Below are 15,239 nucleotides of genomic sequence, written 5' to 3'. Positions count from 1 at the left end.
GGAATTTTGGCCTTTGGGCTAACAGTCCCAGGAGATATAGACATGGAAGGCTATGCAGAGTTGGAAACCGTAAAAGTACATGGAGTCAAGTGGCAAGCATGCAGAATAAGAGGTATGGTAGACTGTACTTAGAACCCTGAGGTGGCCTGATATTTAAGAGGAGGATAGAGCCCACAGAGGAAGTCAAGAGGAAATAGCCAGAGAGTTATGAGGAGAACCAGGAGAACAAAGTGTCATGATAGCCAAAGGAGTAGAGTTTCAAGAGAAAGGGAATTGTCAACACTGTCAAACATACCAGAAAATACTTAGGAAACAAAACCCAAAAATGTCCTGTGGTCCTGACTAGTATGAAGTTATTAATAAAATACGAAGGTAGAAGCCAGGTTGGTCTAGAAATAATGAGAAGTAAGGAGCTGGAGGCAGCAAGCAGAGATACCATCTCAAAAATATTGTAAGGGTAGGGGAGAGATTGGATATTAGCTGCAAATAAGTACAAACACAAAGAGCATTTTTCTGTTTTTTTTTATTTTAATTTTTGGAACAGAAAATGCTAATACATGTGTACAGGTTGAGGGGAAGGTACCAATAGTGGGGAGAGGCTGAAGATGTAGGAGATAGAGCAGGCATACAGGTTGGTGTGGGCACATGTGTGTGTCAAGGGCGCTTGTAAAAGGGATTGGCCTTGGATAAGGAGGGGAGCTCCCTCATTAGTCTCTATGCTTGTGTATGTAAGTTGTGGATGGTGAGGCAGGAGATCAAGGGCCACTGTGCTTTGGAGGTGTCCTTACTTTTCTCAGCAAAGTGACGGGGGAGAAGTTAGAGGGCTAAGGGTGGGTAAAAATAGTGAAAACTTAAGACTAGCTCTGAGGGGACAGGGAGCTGTTTGAGGCCAGTGAGGAGCTAACTGTTGGTAGGTACTCAGGGTTCTGCCAGATGAGGTTGGTGCCACCAACACTGTGGTTGTGCCAGTCTATCTGGTTGCAGTTTTCCAAATAAGCCCTTAGTGTTCCAAGTGTAGATCTGAGCTTCATCCAGGGATGGGACTTACCTCTGTGGGTACAGAAGAACATTACATGGGAATTGAAGGTTTTGAAGGAAGAGCAGTTCGTAAGACCTACCATGTGGTCTAGGACATGGAAAAGGAAGAGGGCAGAAAGGCGCTGGTAATCTGGGAGGAAACAGAGGGAACAAGGAACTGTAGGTCTCTCTTAACATGTCAATGAGCAGGCTGGGTGGGGGTAAAAGAATGAAAGAGTTGAAAAGATCAGAGCAGATTAATGTTACTGTAAACCCATGACCTCCAGACTCAGCTGTACCCCTCAACACTGCCCAGTCATCTGACCATGAGACAGGTCACTTTCCACGGTGATTATTTTACTCCTTTCCTTGAGCTCTGACCCATTCCCACACTCACACCCCCATTCTCAGGAGACGACCTCACCTTGTAATTTTTAAAATAAAATAGAACCCATTGGATGGGAACTCCCAAGACTACAAATGTTCCCAGATTCACTCTTTTTTTTTTTCTTTTTAAAAAATTTTTATTCTGTGTTAGTTTGATTTTTTAAATTATGAAAGAATGATAACACATTTATAGGAGATATGGAAAATACAAAGTTACATACAGTTCTACTTTATATTACAAATATTTAAGTAGATAAATTAAGATTTTTGGTTGGAGTTTTAATATTAAACTCTTAAAAATTAAGAAAATGAATATGCAGAAAAGTAGAAGGAAAAGCACCATGAACTAATTCACCATAATTAAGATTTATACAATTTTCACACAACAGCAAGATACAAATTCTATTCAAGTTCCCTCAAACTATAAACTAGGAGACACTGGAACATATCCAGGGACATGAAACAAGGTGCAAAAATTTTATAGTCTAAAGGTATTAAAATCACAGAGTCTGTTCTCTTATCACTGTGAAAATAGGCCAGAAATCAATATCAAAATATATTTGGAAATAAGCCACATATTTTTAAGCACAATGTGACATTTACCAAGAGAGATTTTTAACTTAGCCATTGAAAGCCTCAATAGTTAGAAGACTGAAAAAACACACATGGTGATTGCAGAGAATAAAGCAGATATAAAGCAGAGAATAAATGAGAAATTAATATCAAAATAAGAAATTAATATCAAAGATACTTAAAAAAAAACCCATGTAGGACCTCCCTGGTGGTCCAGTGGTTAAGAATCCATCTGCCAATGCAGGGGACACAGGTTCGATCCCTGGTCTGGGAAGATTCCACATGCTGAGGGATAACTAAGCCCATGCACCATAACTACTGAGCCTGTACCCTAGAGCCTGTGGCCCACAACAAGAGAAGCCACAGCAATGAAAAACCCATGCACCAAAACTAGAGAGTAGCCCTCACTCACTGCAACTAGAGAAAGACCACATTCAGCAACAAAGACCCAGCACAGCAAAAAATAAATGAATAAATACATAAAATTTACAAAACACGTATTTGGAAATTAAATGTCCATTTTTAAATGATGGGTGTATCTAAGAAGCCATAAAAAGGAAAATTAGAAAATATTTGTCACAGAACAAAAATAAAAAATGAATTACCAGAATTTGTGCATGCAGCTCAAGGTGTTCATGCATTCACCCTCTTATTTCAAAGTGTCACATATCCCATCTAAGGACAATGTTTCTCACCTATTCTCTGAATCCCATCTCCCCTAGCCTTTATCTGGACCTTGCTGCATGAGTTATCTTTCTTTTCTTCTGGGAATCTTCAACCTCTCCTCTGCTGGCCCCATTCTCATCAGCTGAAATATACTGTAACACTTCAAAGAAATGCCCTCTTCACTTCCACATCCCTCAGCAGAGATCACTGTCCTCTCTCTTGCTCTTCCCAGCTTAGCTTCTACAGAAGTGTCTTTTTTGCTCTCTTCACTTTTCTGCCTCTGTCACTCTTCAACCCATTCACAAAGCTTATGGTTTACTGGGAGATAGACAAGTAAACTGGCAATTATACGACAGTATGAAGAGTGCTACGATTTTACAACTTCTTGTTCACACTTGCCGTGCTGAACTGTCCTTCCTATTTATCTGTCTGTATCTGTATCCGCAGGCTTCCCTGGTGGCTCGGTGGTAATGAATCCACCTGCAATGCAGGAGATGTGGCCAGAAAAGTGGCTTAGGTGTTTTGCTTGTCCATCTCTGTTTCGTTGTGTGCAGGGGGCATACTCAGTACCCTGCTTTTGCTCCCAACACTCTGTGTTTGCTCCAGGCTCTTCAAAAGTGGCAGTTGGGTTTTTTGGTTTCTTTATATCTTTTGGGTCCAGAAATTGTCCCAACTGTGTATGAACACAGTTTAGTCCCATATAGTCTCTCTGTATTTTGCTGATCAAGAAGAGTTGTGTCCAGGTGCAAGCACTGCGGCAAAGGGTCCCAGGTCTCAGCCTGTCTCATTCCCCCTGAGGGATCTACACCCTTTTTCTTAAGGAGTAATCAGTGGTAAAGAATCTGCTTGCCAAGCAGGAGACACAGGTTTGATCCTTGGGTCAGGAAGATCCCCTGGAGGAGGGCATGGCAACCCACTGCAGTAGTCTTGCCTGGAGAATCCCTTGGACAGAGGAGCCTGGTGGGCTATAGTCCATGGGGTCGAAAAAGACTCGAACATGACTTAGCGACTAAACAACAAAAGACAATCTCTATCCTACAGACTGCAAGCTATGAGGGGACAGATGCTATCATGGTCAGCAATATCTCCTCAGAATCTAGCACACTGCCTGGCATGTGAAAGGTACTCACTCTCTGTTGAATGATTAAATGAAAGAATTTGCACTCACACTTAAAACTAACATATTTGTTTAATAAAATAGAAAGTTTCCAACTTAAGGAAATTTCAGAACCTATTTTAAGCAGTAGCATTCAAGCTAGATCTGACATTCATGCTTACTGAGTAAGCTGATTTTATCAGTCCCGTAAACTGTTGTCAGAAGGAGAAGGGGGCATTCTTTTGGAATTTACGTGTTCAGATTAAGGAAAAACCACAGGTATAAAGATTCCACTGATAGCATCAGTGGTTATAAGGAGGAAGAGGGTACCAAGATGAACCATGGTGATGAGGAAAGCCTGAATTGAAAATGTATGCTGATGCTCATTCACACGAGGCCCCTAACTGAACTTACCACCACTGCTATAGGACTGGTTACCATTAAGCCTTTTCCTTCAAGATTTTTGCTGTTGTTGTTGTTCAGTTGCTAAGTCGTGTCCAACTCTTTGCAACCCCATGGACTGCAGCATGCCAGGCTTCCCTGTCCTTCACTATCTTCCAGAGTTTGGTCAAATTCACGTTCACTGTCAGTGATGCTACCTAACCATATCATCCTCATCTTATCCAAGATTTTTAAATGTTTCTAAATGCTTTTCTTCCCATAATAATATAATTTCAATTTCATAGTTGTAAAAAAAAAAAAACAAAACAACTAGGATGATTTCAATATTCCTAGAATAAATCTGTTACATAAGAGCAATTAGTTGTTCCACTGGAAGGGAATCTTTAAGAAACCAAAAGTATTACATAATTGCCATTATGTATTTTTAAAATGCATTAAATATATTATTAGCACATATTTTTAAAATATGTTTTATTTCACCTGTATTAATTTACAACATATTACCATGTAGATTAAGTTAGCAACATGTTACCAACGAGTACAGGACTAGAATTACCTGTTGATCTGAATCTGTTTTGAGAACAGATCTATCTGTAATCAAGATTGCCCTGGAGATCTGCCTGTAATGCAGAAAAGTTAATCAGTGACTAAGATTCCATGGATAAATCTCATTTATATAGCTACATGACCACCATAAGGTATGCTTGAAAGATTTTTTTTTAATTTTATTTTATTTTTAAAATTTACATAATTGTATTAGTTTTGCCAAATATCAAAATGAATCCGCCACAGGTATACATGTGCTCCCCATCCTGAACCCTCCTCCCTCCTCCCTCCCCATACCATCTCTCTGGGTCGTCCCAGTGCACTAGCCCCAAGCATCCAGTATCGTGCATCAAACCTGGACTGGCAACTCGTTTCTTACATGATATTTTACATGTTTCAATGTCATTCTCCCAAATCTTCCCACCCTCTCCCTCTCCCACAGAGTCCATAAGACTGTTCTATACATCAGTGTCTCTTTTGCTGTCTCGTACACCGGGTTATTGTTACCATCTTTCTAAATTCCATATATATGCATTAGTATACTGTATTGGTGTTTTTCCTTCTGCCTTACTTCACTCTGTATAATAGGCTCCAGATTCATCCACCTCATTAGAACTAATTCAAATGTATTCTTTTTAATGGCTGAGTAATACTCCATTGTGTATATGTACCTTAGCTTTCTTATCCATTCATCTGCTGATGGACATCTAGGTTGCTTCCATGTCCTGGCTATTATAAACAGTGTTGCAATGAACATTGGGGTACACGTGTCTCTTTCCCTTCTGGTTTCCTCAGTGTGTATGCCTAGCAGTGGGATTGCTGGATCATAAGGCAGTTCTATTTCCAGTTTTTTAAGGAATCTCCACACTGTTCTCCATAGTGGCTATACTAGTTTGCATTCCCACCAACAGTGTAAGAGGGTTCCCTTTTCTCCACACCCTCTCCAGCACTTATTATTTGTAGACTTTTGGATCGCAGCCATTCTGACTGGTGTGAAATGGTACCTCATAGTGGTTTTGATTTGCATTTCTCTGATAATGAGTGATGTTGAGCATCTTTTCATGTGTTTGTTAGCCATCTGTATGTCTTCTTTGGAGAAATGTCTATTTAGTTCTTTGGCCCATTTTTTGATTGGGTCATTTATTTTTCTGGAGTTGAGCTGTAGGAGGTGCTTGTATATTTTTGAGATTAGTTGTTTGTCAGTTGCTTCATTTGCTATTATTTTCTCCCATTCTGAAGGCTGTCTTTTCACCTTGCTAATAGTTTCCTTTGATGTGCAGAAGCTTTTAAGGTTAATTAGGTCCCATTTGTTTATTTTTGCTTTTATTTCCAATATTCTGGGAGGTGGGTCATAGAGGATCCTGCTGTGATGTATGTCAGAGAGTGTTTTGCCTATGTTCTCCTCTAGGAGTTTTATAGTTTCTGGTCTTACGTTTAGATCTTTAATCCATTTTGAGTTTATTTTTGTGTATGGTGTTAGAAAGTGGTCTAGTTTCATTGAAAGATTTAAGTCATGATAAAAGTGTCACCTCCCCAAACCAAGTCAAGTTCTGCTTTAATCTTTTCTTGGCTCAGCAAAGGAGGATGTGTGACCTGCAGACAGATCCCAGCTAATGCAATGGAGTCAACATTAGGCTAGATTCCCCTCAAACCAGACCTTATAAGAAAACAGTGGTAACACACTGAATATATCTTTTGTTTGGTATACATTTGCATCTTACTTGAAGTACAGAATCATACAGAATTGTCAATGTAACCACACAGATGAATTTCCCTAAGTTTCACCTTCCCTTGCAGAGTGGCTGGAGGGGTGCCTTACCTGTATTGCACATGTGCACATGTGTTCTCAGACAAATAACTGTCTTCCACAAGGAAATGCTTAGAGATTATTCTCTGACCATACTGATCTATGATTGCTTTACATCTACAAAGAAGATAAGCAAAGAAAAAAGTTTTCATTGATGATTACATAATAAAGAAAACAAACAGAATCAGCTAGCTACCAATCCTGAATCTAAAATTAATTTGTGAGAAGATTTTAAAATTGCCCACAAGTACACATTTTTGACACAAAACTTAAACCAAACTGCAGAATATATATTCTTGTTGCTATTTTGAATTATTTTAAACTATTAAGTGTGGACTAGAACTTAAATATTTATTTTGAATGCTATTAATAGTAAGAGGAAAGTTAGGACAACTATTATGCTATAAGCTTTTCTAATGTTTAGGAACATAGAAGATTTTTCTTTGTTTAGAAAATAGGCTTTTTTTTTTTCTTAACAGATCTAAGAAAAGGGGGAGGAAAAGTTGATTAAGTATCTTGTTATATTATTTACAGCCTAATAAAGCCACTATTTACAGCCTAATAAAGCCACTAAAGGCTTGTTTTTCTGTTAAGTGTCGCTTTCTCTTTTGTTCAAGAATAGCTATTTTGCAACAAGTGTGATAATGTTTTAAACCAAAAAAAACGGGGGGAGGGATAGAGCTTTTTTAATATCTGTTTCCACTTTACTTCAAAGGATGATCATAGAAAGATTTCTTTCAAGTGCTGTTTTCAAATAAAGAAAACACTTATGCATGGACATTATCAGGTCTCTGTCATCTGAAATGTGTTGGGACAATGAATCATATAGAACCCTCCATTGACCTTCTCTCAATGTGTCTAGATAAAACGATGAATATTAGAATCCATCTCCTTTCAGTGCCACAAGTTATAAATGTACTTTATAGGGTTCATTATCCAAACTAATGGACTAAGGGCAACATCCTTGAAATGGATTTACCAGCACTGACAAAGACAGTATGCAATATTTCAGGAACTATATGCAAATGTCTGCATGTTTCCTATATATTTTTATTATGGAAATAACACAATTTACTTTGTCATAGCTTTCCTTTTGAGACTAGAATTATTTTATTTGAAAAACACTTATGTGTTACTCCTCATAAAATGCAAACAAGTAATTTCAAACTGATGTCATATTTTAAATATATTAGCATAAATTAAAATATGCTACCCTAAATAAGAGCTATTTTTTAAAAAGAGCTATTTGCCAGGCATAAAGGCATTAACAGTAAAATGACAAATACCCAAGACCAATAGTGAAAGGAATTTAATGCGTATTTTAATAAAGGCAGATTATGATATGCTGATATTCTTAAATAAATGGCATGACACTGCCATCAGGCTAAACTATATCTTGTGATGTTAGATACATATATATTTTTAATCAATTGACTACATATTAATAAATATATCAATATTTATGTGATTTTTTTCCCATATAACTTCTACTTCCTTTCTCTTCCTCAGTTATATTTCTATGCATATCGCCTCACATTTCATCAAACTAGAGCTCCTGCTTTATAAAATACTTAATTAACTAAAGTATTTCTATCTATTTTAAAAAATAAGTACTTAAAATCAGAAAGGCAAGTTAGTCTCCTGGTTTATGTTTTTATTAATTTTTTTTTTTCTTTTTCTGGACCATGACATGTGGCTTGTGAGATCTTAGTTCCCCAAGCAGGGATCGAACCAGGGCCCCTGCTGTGAAAACTGCAAACCCTAACCACTGGACTGCCAGAGAATTCCTTCAAGTCTTCTGTTTTAAAACATTCATATACAATTTAAAACACAAGGTACTTTGGCAAGGGAAAAGAGAAATCTGTTGATCCATCATGAAGCTTCAATCCCTATTTGTCCTGGAAACACTGACAAGCCTCTTTCTTACCTTTAACTCAGAGACTATAGAAAGTCAAGAGGGAATAATCTGGGCAGAAAAAAAGAGGCTGTTAAAATCTTCTGTATTTTGACAAGGATTCAGGTTATACAGATTTATCATTTGTCAACACTCAGGTAATGAACACTTAAGATTTGGGTACTTTACCACATGTAAATTTTACATCAGAAGAAAAAGCTATAAACAAATATTAAACTCTAGTTAATGATATGCATACTGAAGTATTTAGGGGAAACTGTACTGCTATCTGGAATTTACTGTGAAAGTTACTGTGAAACGGTGAATAGGTGAACAGAGGGATAAGTATTTGGGTAGACATATGATTAAGCAAGCATGTTGAAATGTTAATTGTAGAATCTAAGTTGTGGATATACAGGTGATCACCCTGAAATTCTTTCCATGTTGGTGTAGAGTTTAATATTTTCACCATAAAATGTTGGAATCAAATTGGAAGAGGGAGTGATGTTAGTGTAAACCTTGGACTCCAATCTAAGTCTTTGCAAAGGGCTCCCATTTAAGTAAACCGCATAATTAAACCTGGCCCTGAAGCTTGTGGAGACCTCCTTGCTTGTAGGTTTCCAAATACTAACTGGGCTGCTTTCATGATAGCTACAGCTTTGGTAAAAGGCAGACAGTGATTTCAGAAGTTATGGTATTAACACTACTGGGGATCACTCAGAACAGAAGGATGGGTATGGAGACTGGAGAGCTCAACTATGCAAGGATAATATGCCAATAAATGTGCCTATCTATGCTGACGCTTCTGGATTAAAAAGTGATTCTCACAGGAGGAGGAGAAGGAGAAGGAAGCAAATCAGAATCACACCTGGGGGACTTTTTCAAATTATAAGTACCCCTGGAGATTCTGATAAGCTCCCAAATCCCAGGGAAGAATCACCATGGAGTGTGTCACAGCTACTGTTGTATCTTTATGCTATCCTAGGTGGAAATTCAAGATTATTGCTATAGGAAAAAAACACTGATTTCTGCAGAAATTGAGGTGACAGTCATATATGCCTAGTCAGCCAGATAGATGATAACAATACAACTTACCTGATAGTCTCATGCTAAAGTTCTAAGGCTCTAGGCCTGAGCAAAGCTGTTCAAACCAAGACACATTTAAGTAAGTGATAAGATTTGTTTTCCCCTCAGATACTTACTATCATATATTAGGCCTAATTGGGAGAACAATGAGGAAGGAAATATAGATTTGGGACCTAGACTTAGACTTTGTATTATAAAGATTAATATAAAAAATTATGACATTCAAGTAACAGAAAACAACAAAATGAGACCTTAAAATAGCCTCTGTTCACCCCTGCAACATGAACTTGAGGAAGCCATTAAAGATTAACAGCATTCTGGATTTAGTTGAGGACCTTGCTGAGCCCCATAAATAGTAAATTGAGGAGGAACATGATAGGAGTTCCCAGTTACAGGGCGCAACAACCAAGCTGATCATAAGAATCAGTGAAGCCACACAGAACATTTCTAGAGCTGAGCTTTCTATATTACAACAGTTATACAGTCCTTGGTTCAATAACATGAGGGCACAAATAGCAAAATTAAGGTAAGAAAGAAAAGAATCAGCAAGATGAAAACTCTTTATCTGGAATTTGGTCCAGGAGATAAAAATAATACTAAAACAAGTATCCATTCTCTATAATCTTCAGATTAATATCCCAATTACTTTTATAAGGAATACATAAATCACACATGAAATCATTAAAAGAAAAATACATTAATTAAAGGAATTAGAAGATTCCCAGTAACTGAAGAAAACAGAATAATACCTCTGCTCACTATGCCCTTTCAAGCTTTCTCAAACATATTATTTCAAATGCCACCTTTTTGATGAAACCATTCCAAAACACCTATTACTCATTTTTATTAGGTAAATATCTACTACAACAGTCTCAAACATGATTATAACTCCAAACCTATGGCTCTTTGTTGTAATCAATCCCAAGCTCTGTATTCATATTTTTAACTATTATCTACTTTTTTTCTGGATAGACTCCAAATGCCTTTTTAACCTAGCATGCCCCATACCTGAATTCTTCATAGTTCCTCACCTGCTTCCCTTCTTGGAATCCCAGTCCCAGTTAATGGCATGACCAGCAGTTACTAGACTTTCCTTAGATTAGAAATCTCTTTTCCCACATCTAATCTGCTACTCAATCTTGATTTCACCTTATAAAGACTTCTTGAAACTAGCCTTTCCTCAACATCTCCACTGACACTGCCCTAGACTCTTGTTAAATCTAATAAGACAATGAATGGATTGTTAGCACACTGGTAGTTCGTTAAAAATAATATTTATGCCATATGTGTGTGGCATACAACCATGTACCAAGCACTGTTCTAAGAGGTGAAAGCTTGGTGGTGGGGGGAACAGCAGAGTATTAGGGAATGTTCTTTGCAGGAAGTGATACATCAGCTGCTTTTGTTTTAGAAAAGGCAGAGGAACCAGAGATCAAATTGCCAACATCCGCTGGATCATCAAAAAAGCAAGAGAGTTCCAGAAAAACATCTATTTCTGCTTTATTGACTATGCCAAAGCCTTTTACTGTGTGGATCACAATAAACTGTGGAAAATCCTGAAAGAGATGGGAATACCAGACCACCTGACCTACCTCTTGAGAAACCTATTTGCAGGTCAGGAAGCAACAGTTAGAACTGGACACGGAACAACAGACTGGTTCCAAATAGGAAAAGGAGTACGTCAAGGCTGTATAGTGTCACCCTGCTTATTTAACTTCTATGCAGAGTACATTATGAGAAACGCTGGGCTGGAAGAAGCACAAGCTGGAATCAAGATTGCCGGGAGAAATATCAATAACCTCAGATATGCAGATGACACCACCCTTATGGCAGAAACTGAAGAGGAGCCTCTTGATGAAAGTGAAAGTGGAGAGTGAAAAAGTTGACTTAAAGCTCAACATTCAGAAAACGAAGATCATGGCATCTGGTCCCATCACTTCATGGCAAATAGATGGGGAAACAGTGGAAACAGTGTCAGACTTTATTTTTGGGGGCTCCAAAATCACTGCAGATGGTGACTGCAGCCATGAAATTAAAAGACACTTATTCCTTGGGAGGAAAGTTATGACCAACAAGCAGAGACATTACTTTGCCAACAAAGGTCCATCTAGTCAAGGCTATGGTTTTTCCTGTGGTCATGTATGGATGTGAGAGTTGGACTGTGAAGAAAGCTGAGCGCCGAAGAATTGATGCTTTTGAAGTGTGGTGTTGGAGAATACTCTTGGGAGTCCCTTGGACTGCAAGGAGATCCAACCTGTCCATTCTGAAGGAGATCAGCCCTGGGATTTCTTTGGAAGGAATGATGCTAAAGCTGAAACTCCAGTACTTTGACCACCTCATGTGAAGAGTTGACTCATTGGAAAAGACTCTGATACTGGGAGGGATTGGGGGCAGGAGGAGAAGGGGACGACAGAGGATGAGATGGCTGGATGGCATCACTGACTCGATGGACATGAGTTTGAGTGAACTCTGGGAGTTGCTGATGGACAGGGAGGCCTGGCGTGCTGCAATTCATGGGGTTGCAAAGAGTCGGACACGACTGAGCAACTGAACTGAACTGAACTTAAAGCAGTTAAAACCAGTTAAAGCAAGCAAATAAGAACATTTCAATAGAAGCTGAGGACTTGCAGGGGAACAGAGGCAAGTAAGAGAAATACAAGGAACCAAATAGGGAGAGAAGACAGATGAACTGACAGAGGCAGGCAAAGGTCAGACCCCAGAGTCTCACGCGTCATGTTAAAGGGGTCATGCGTCATTCTGAAGTGATATAAAATCACTGAAGCTTTTTACATAGGGAAGGACAGAGCCAGATCTGCATATTGAACAGATTTCAATGTATAATTATCTAATTAATTTATTTGTTCTTTAATGTACCCCAGTAGACTCTAAGCTCCATGAGAACAAAGACCATGATTGTCTTGTAATGTGCTATACCACCAGTGCCTGGCACACAGATGACAACTGTGCATGGATGCCTGAATACATGATGGATGATGGAAGTATTCAATATATGTGTATAGTGCAGAAACAGAAACAAAAATTACAGAATCTCTGATTTAGCAGGTAAAGAATCTCTTTCCATCGCAGTGCTTCTTCCAAATCACTTCTAATTACAGAAATGGAATGTAAAAGTAACAAATCTAATCTTGTTATTCACCCATTTATAATTATATTACCATATGTAAAATAGATAGCCAATGGGAATTTGCTGTACTACTCAGGAAACTCAAACAGGGGCTCTGTATCAACCTAGAGCGGTGGGATGGGGAGGGAAGTTCAAAAGGGAGGGGATATATGTATACCTATGGCTGATTCATGTTGAGGTTTGATGAAAACAACAAAATTCTGTAAAGAAATTATTCTTCAATAAAAAATTTAAAAAACTACATTATAATCTGAAATACCATTAATTATAATCTGAACTCCTTAGCATAGCACAGAAGGATCTTCCCAATATATCTCCTCTATGGGATTCCAAAGTATCCAATTACATTAAAAACTACTATTAGCTAACAGATACTAAGCTCTTGCTATATGGATTCTACACACTTTATCTGTTCAATTCATACTCATAATAACCAAATGAGATAGGTACTGTTGTGTCCCACTTTCAAGATAAAGAAACTGAAGCAAAGAGAGGTTAAACAACTTGCTAAAGTTCACTCAACTAGTAAGTGGGGAAGCCAGAACACAGATCTAGGCCTACATGACTTTAGAGCCTGTAATCTTTATACACAAGGGCAAGATTCATGTTTTATTCATCTCTTTATTCCCATAGCAACTAGCATGTGATTGGTGGAGGTTAAATATCTAGAATATTACCACTACCATCTTGCAAATTGGACATACTAAAATATGAAATTCAGTGCTTTTCTTATTTAATGAAAAATGGTGTTAAGAATCAGTCACCTCACCCTGAGTCTAACATACTATTCATTATTAACTTCCAAATACCTGGGAAAGGTACAGTTATTCCTGACATAAGAAAAAAAAAAAAAGATATCTCCAAGAAATAGTAATAGCAGGAAATCTAGTAAGTGAGACAGCTGAAGTTCACAAGAACATTAGCTGAAGTAATTAGATTCTGACTATTGGTTACAGACATGTCTGGCCAAGGTCATCCATACCCTATGCTAATATCAAATACTGCATTGCTAAATGGTGAAATCAAATTTACAAGAGTTTTACATGGTCAGCATTCCTACAAAGGAAAAGAAAGCTGCTCAACAACAGCATTCAGTATTTCCAAAAACAGTCAACAGAGGGCTTCAGTATTAGAATTTAATGAGAGTGTATAGAAAAGAACTCCTGATATATATGTCCTCTGAAAATTAAGAAAGCAGAGTCAAGGATAACATAGCCAAGAGAGCACAGTCAAAGTGGATCTCAGGAGAGTACATTAAACAAAAATGAAAAATAAGATATAGCTCAAAGTAAGTATGGATTTAGTTACATATTCCATATTTCTCCTCTCAAAGTTTGTACAACACTTTGATGTATAATCACCACGCTAAACTCAGTGCTTTGATCATTTATGCTTCTATTTGCTTTCCTCAATGAAAGGTTAAAAGAAAAGCACAATAAAGCTATCATCAATTTTTAATATTCATTTTTTTAAACTTAAATCTATTGAGTATAATGGATGACAGGAACCTGCCTTGATTCTGGGGATACTACAGCAGTGAGATCCTGCCTTTTCTTATAGAGAATTTACAATCATATGAGGGGACCTGAGTTGTGGGCCTGGCAGAGGGTTCTGATCTAGTCTGTGGGATCAGGAAATAAACTTAGACCTCTGAGGTCTAAGCATGAGGTCTAAGCAACTGAAGCATGGGTAGCTCTTAACCACACCAAAGAGGAAAGAGGATGCCAAGTGTTCCATACAAGAAAATAGGGGAGACAAGACAATCTAAAACCATAAGGAGACAAATGCAAACGTTTGCAAATTCCTTGATTAATAAGACTATAAAACTCAGAATAAACAATTGTTTGAGTCAACCTGGATTGCTTAAAAAGAAATGTATGCTGGATATGCCCAAATATAAACTCAAGGTTTTTCCCTCAAAAAATTATCCCTCATTTATATTCAAATCCTGACAAAATATCTATTACTGGTAGGTCTCTCAATTATTGGATTTTGAATGACAAAGTAATAGTATTTGTGAAAGATAAATTAGCCTGAGTCAACTTCAGTCAATACTTGCTTTAGATGCTTATAGAGACTCTTCAACTTGATACAATGGATTTTTAGTGAAGGTATGAATTTACAGTTTTGAAGTACTGGTTGTCTCTTATAAAAAAACTTTTTAAAGATCACTTACGCAATTTAGTAGTGAGAATACTGTACATATCATGAATATTATAAATGCAGGTCAAATTTTTAACTGTCCCACTATTAAGGAAATAAATATTTATGGCTTGGAATAAGTTTTCCAATATGAGAATCATACACAGAATACAAAATGGCTATATCTTAAACACCCCAAGATGGACAATAAAAAGATATTCATTGGAAAACTGACATTCTAGTAAAGTAATAATAAACAGTGTAAGTAGCCATTTTGCAATTTCATTTATATTCATTAAAGTAGACACATACAACCTGTTCTAACATTTTTTTAAATTTTTCACTGGACTGAAGATTACCCAATATGTGAGAATGGACTATATTTGGGCATATAAAACATTTTAAGATAATTTATTTCTAAGTGCTAAGGAAAAACTAAGTACTTTTTAAGTACTTTCAGTAACTCAACTAAAGCATG

At 37.4% G+C, this 15,239-nt stretch overlaps 1 protein-coding gene across 6 annotated transcripts in view; it reads right to left on the bottom strand.

Moving 5' to 3' along the window:
• CHM (CHM Rab escort protein) overlaps window positions 1–15,239 on the bottom strand; it is a 260,470-nt gene that overhangs the window by 74,859 nt on the left and 170,372 nt on the right. For all 6 annotated transcript variants that reach the window (XM_070785342.1, XM_070785343.1, XM_070785345.1 and 3 more), the window contains 2 exons: window positions 6,507–6,611; window positions 4,698–4,761 (listed from right to left, as the gene is read on the bottom strand). In XM_070785342.1, coding sequence (XP_070641443.1) covers window positions 4,698–4,761; window positions 6,507–6,611 — 169 coding nt within the window. The remainder of the gene's footprint in view (window positions 1–4,697; window positions 4,762–6,506; window positions 6,612–15,239) is intronic.

This window comes from Bos indicus, chromosome X (genome assembly GCF_029378745.1).
Source record: "Bos indicus isolate NIAB-ARS_2022 breed Sahiwal x Tharparkar chromosome X, NIAB-ARS_B.indTharparkar_mat_pri_1.0, whole genome shotgun sequence".
Classification (NCBI taxonomy): domain Eukaryota; kingdom Metazoa; phylum Chordata; class Mammalia; order Artiodactyla; family Bovidae; genus Bos; species Bos indicus.
This window is presented reverse-complemented; position numbering and strand designations above follow the sequence as displayed.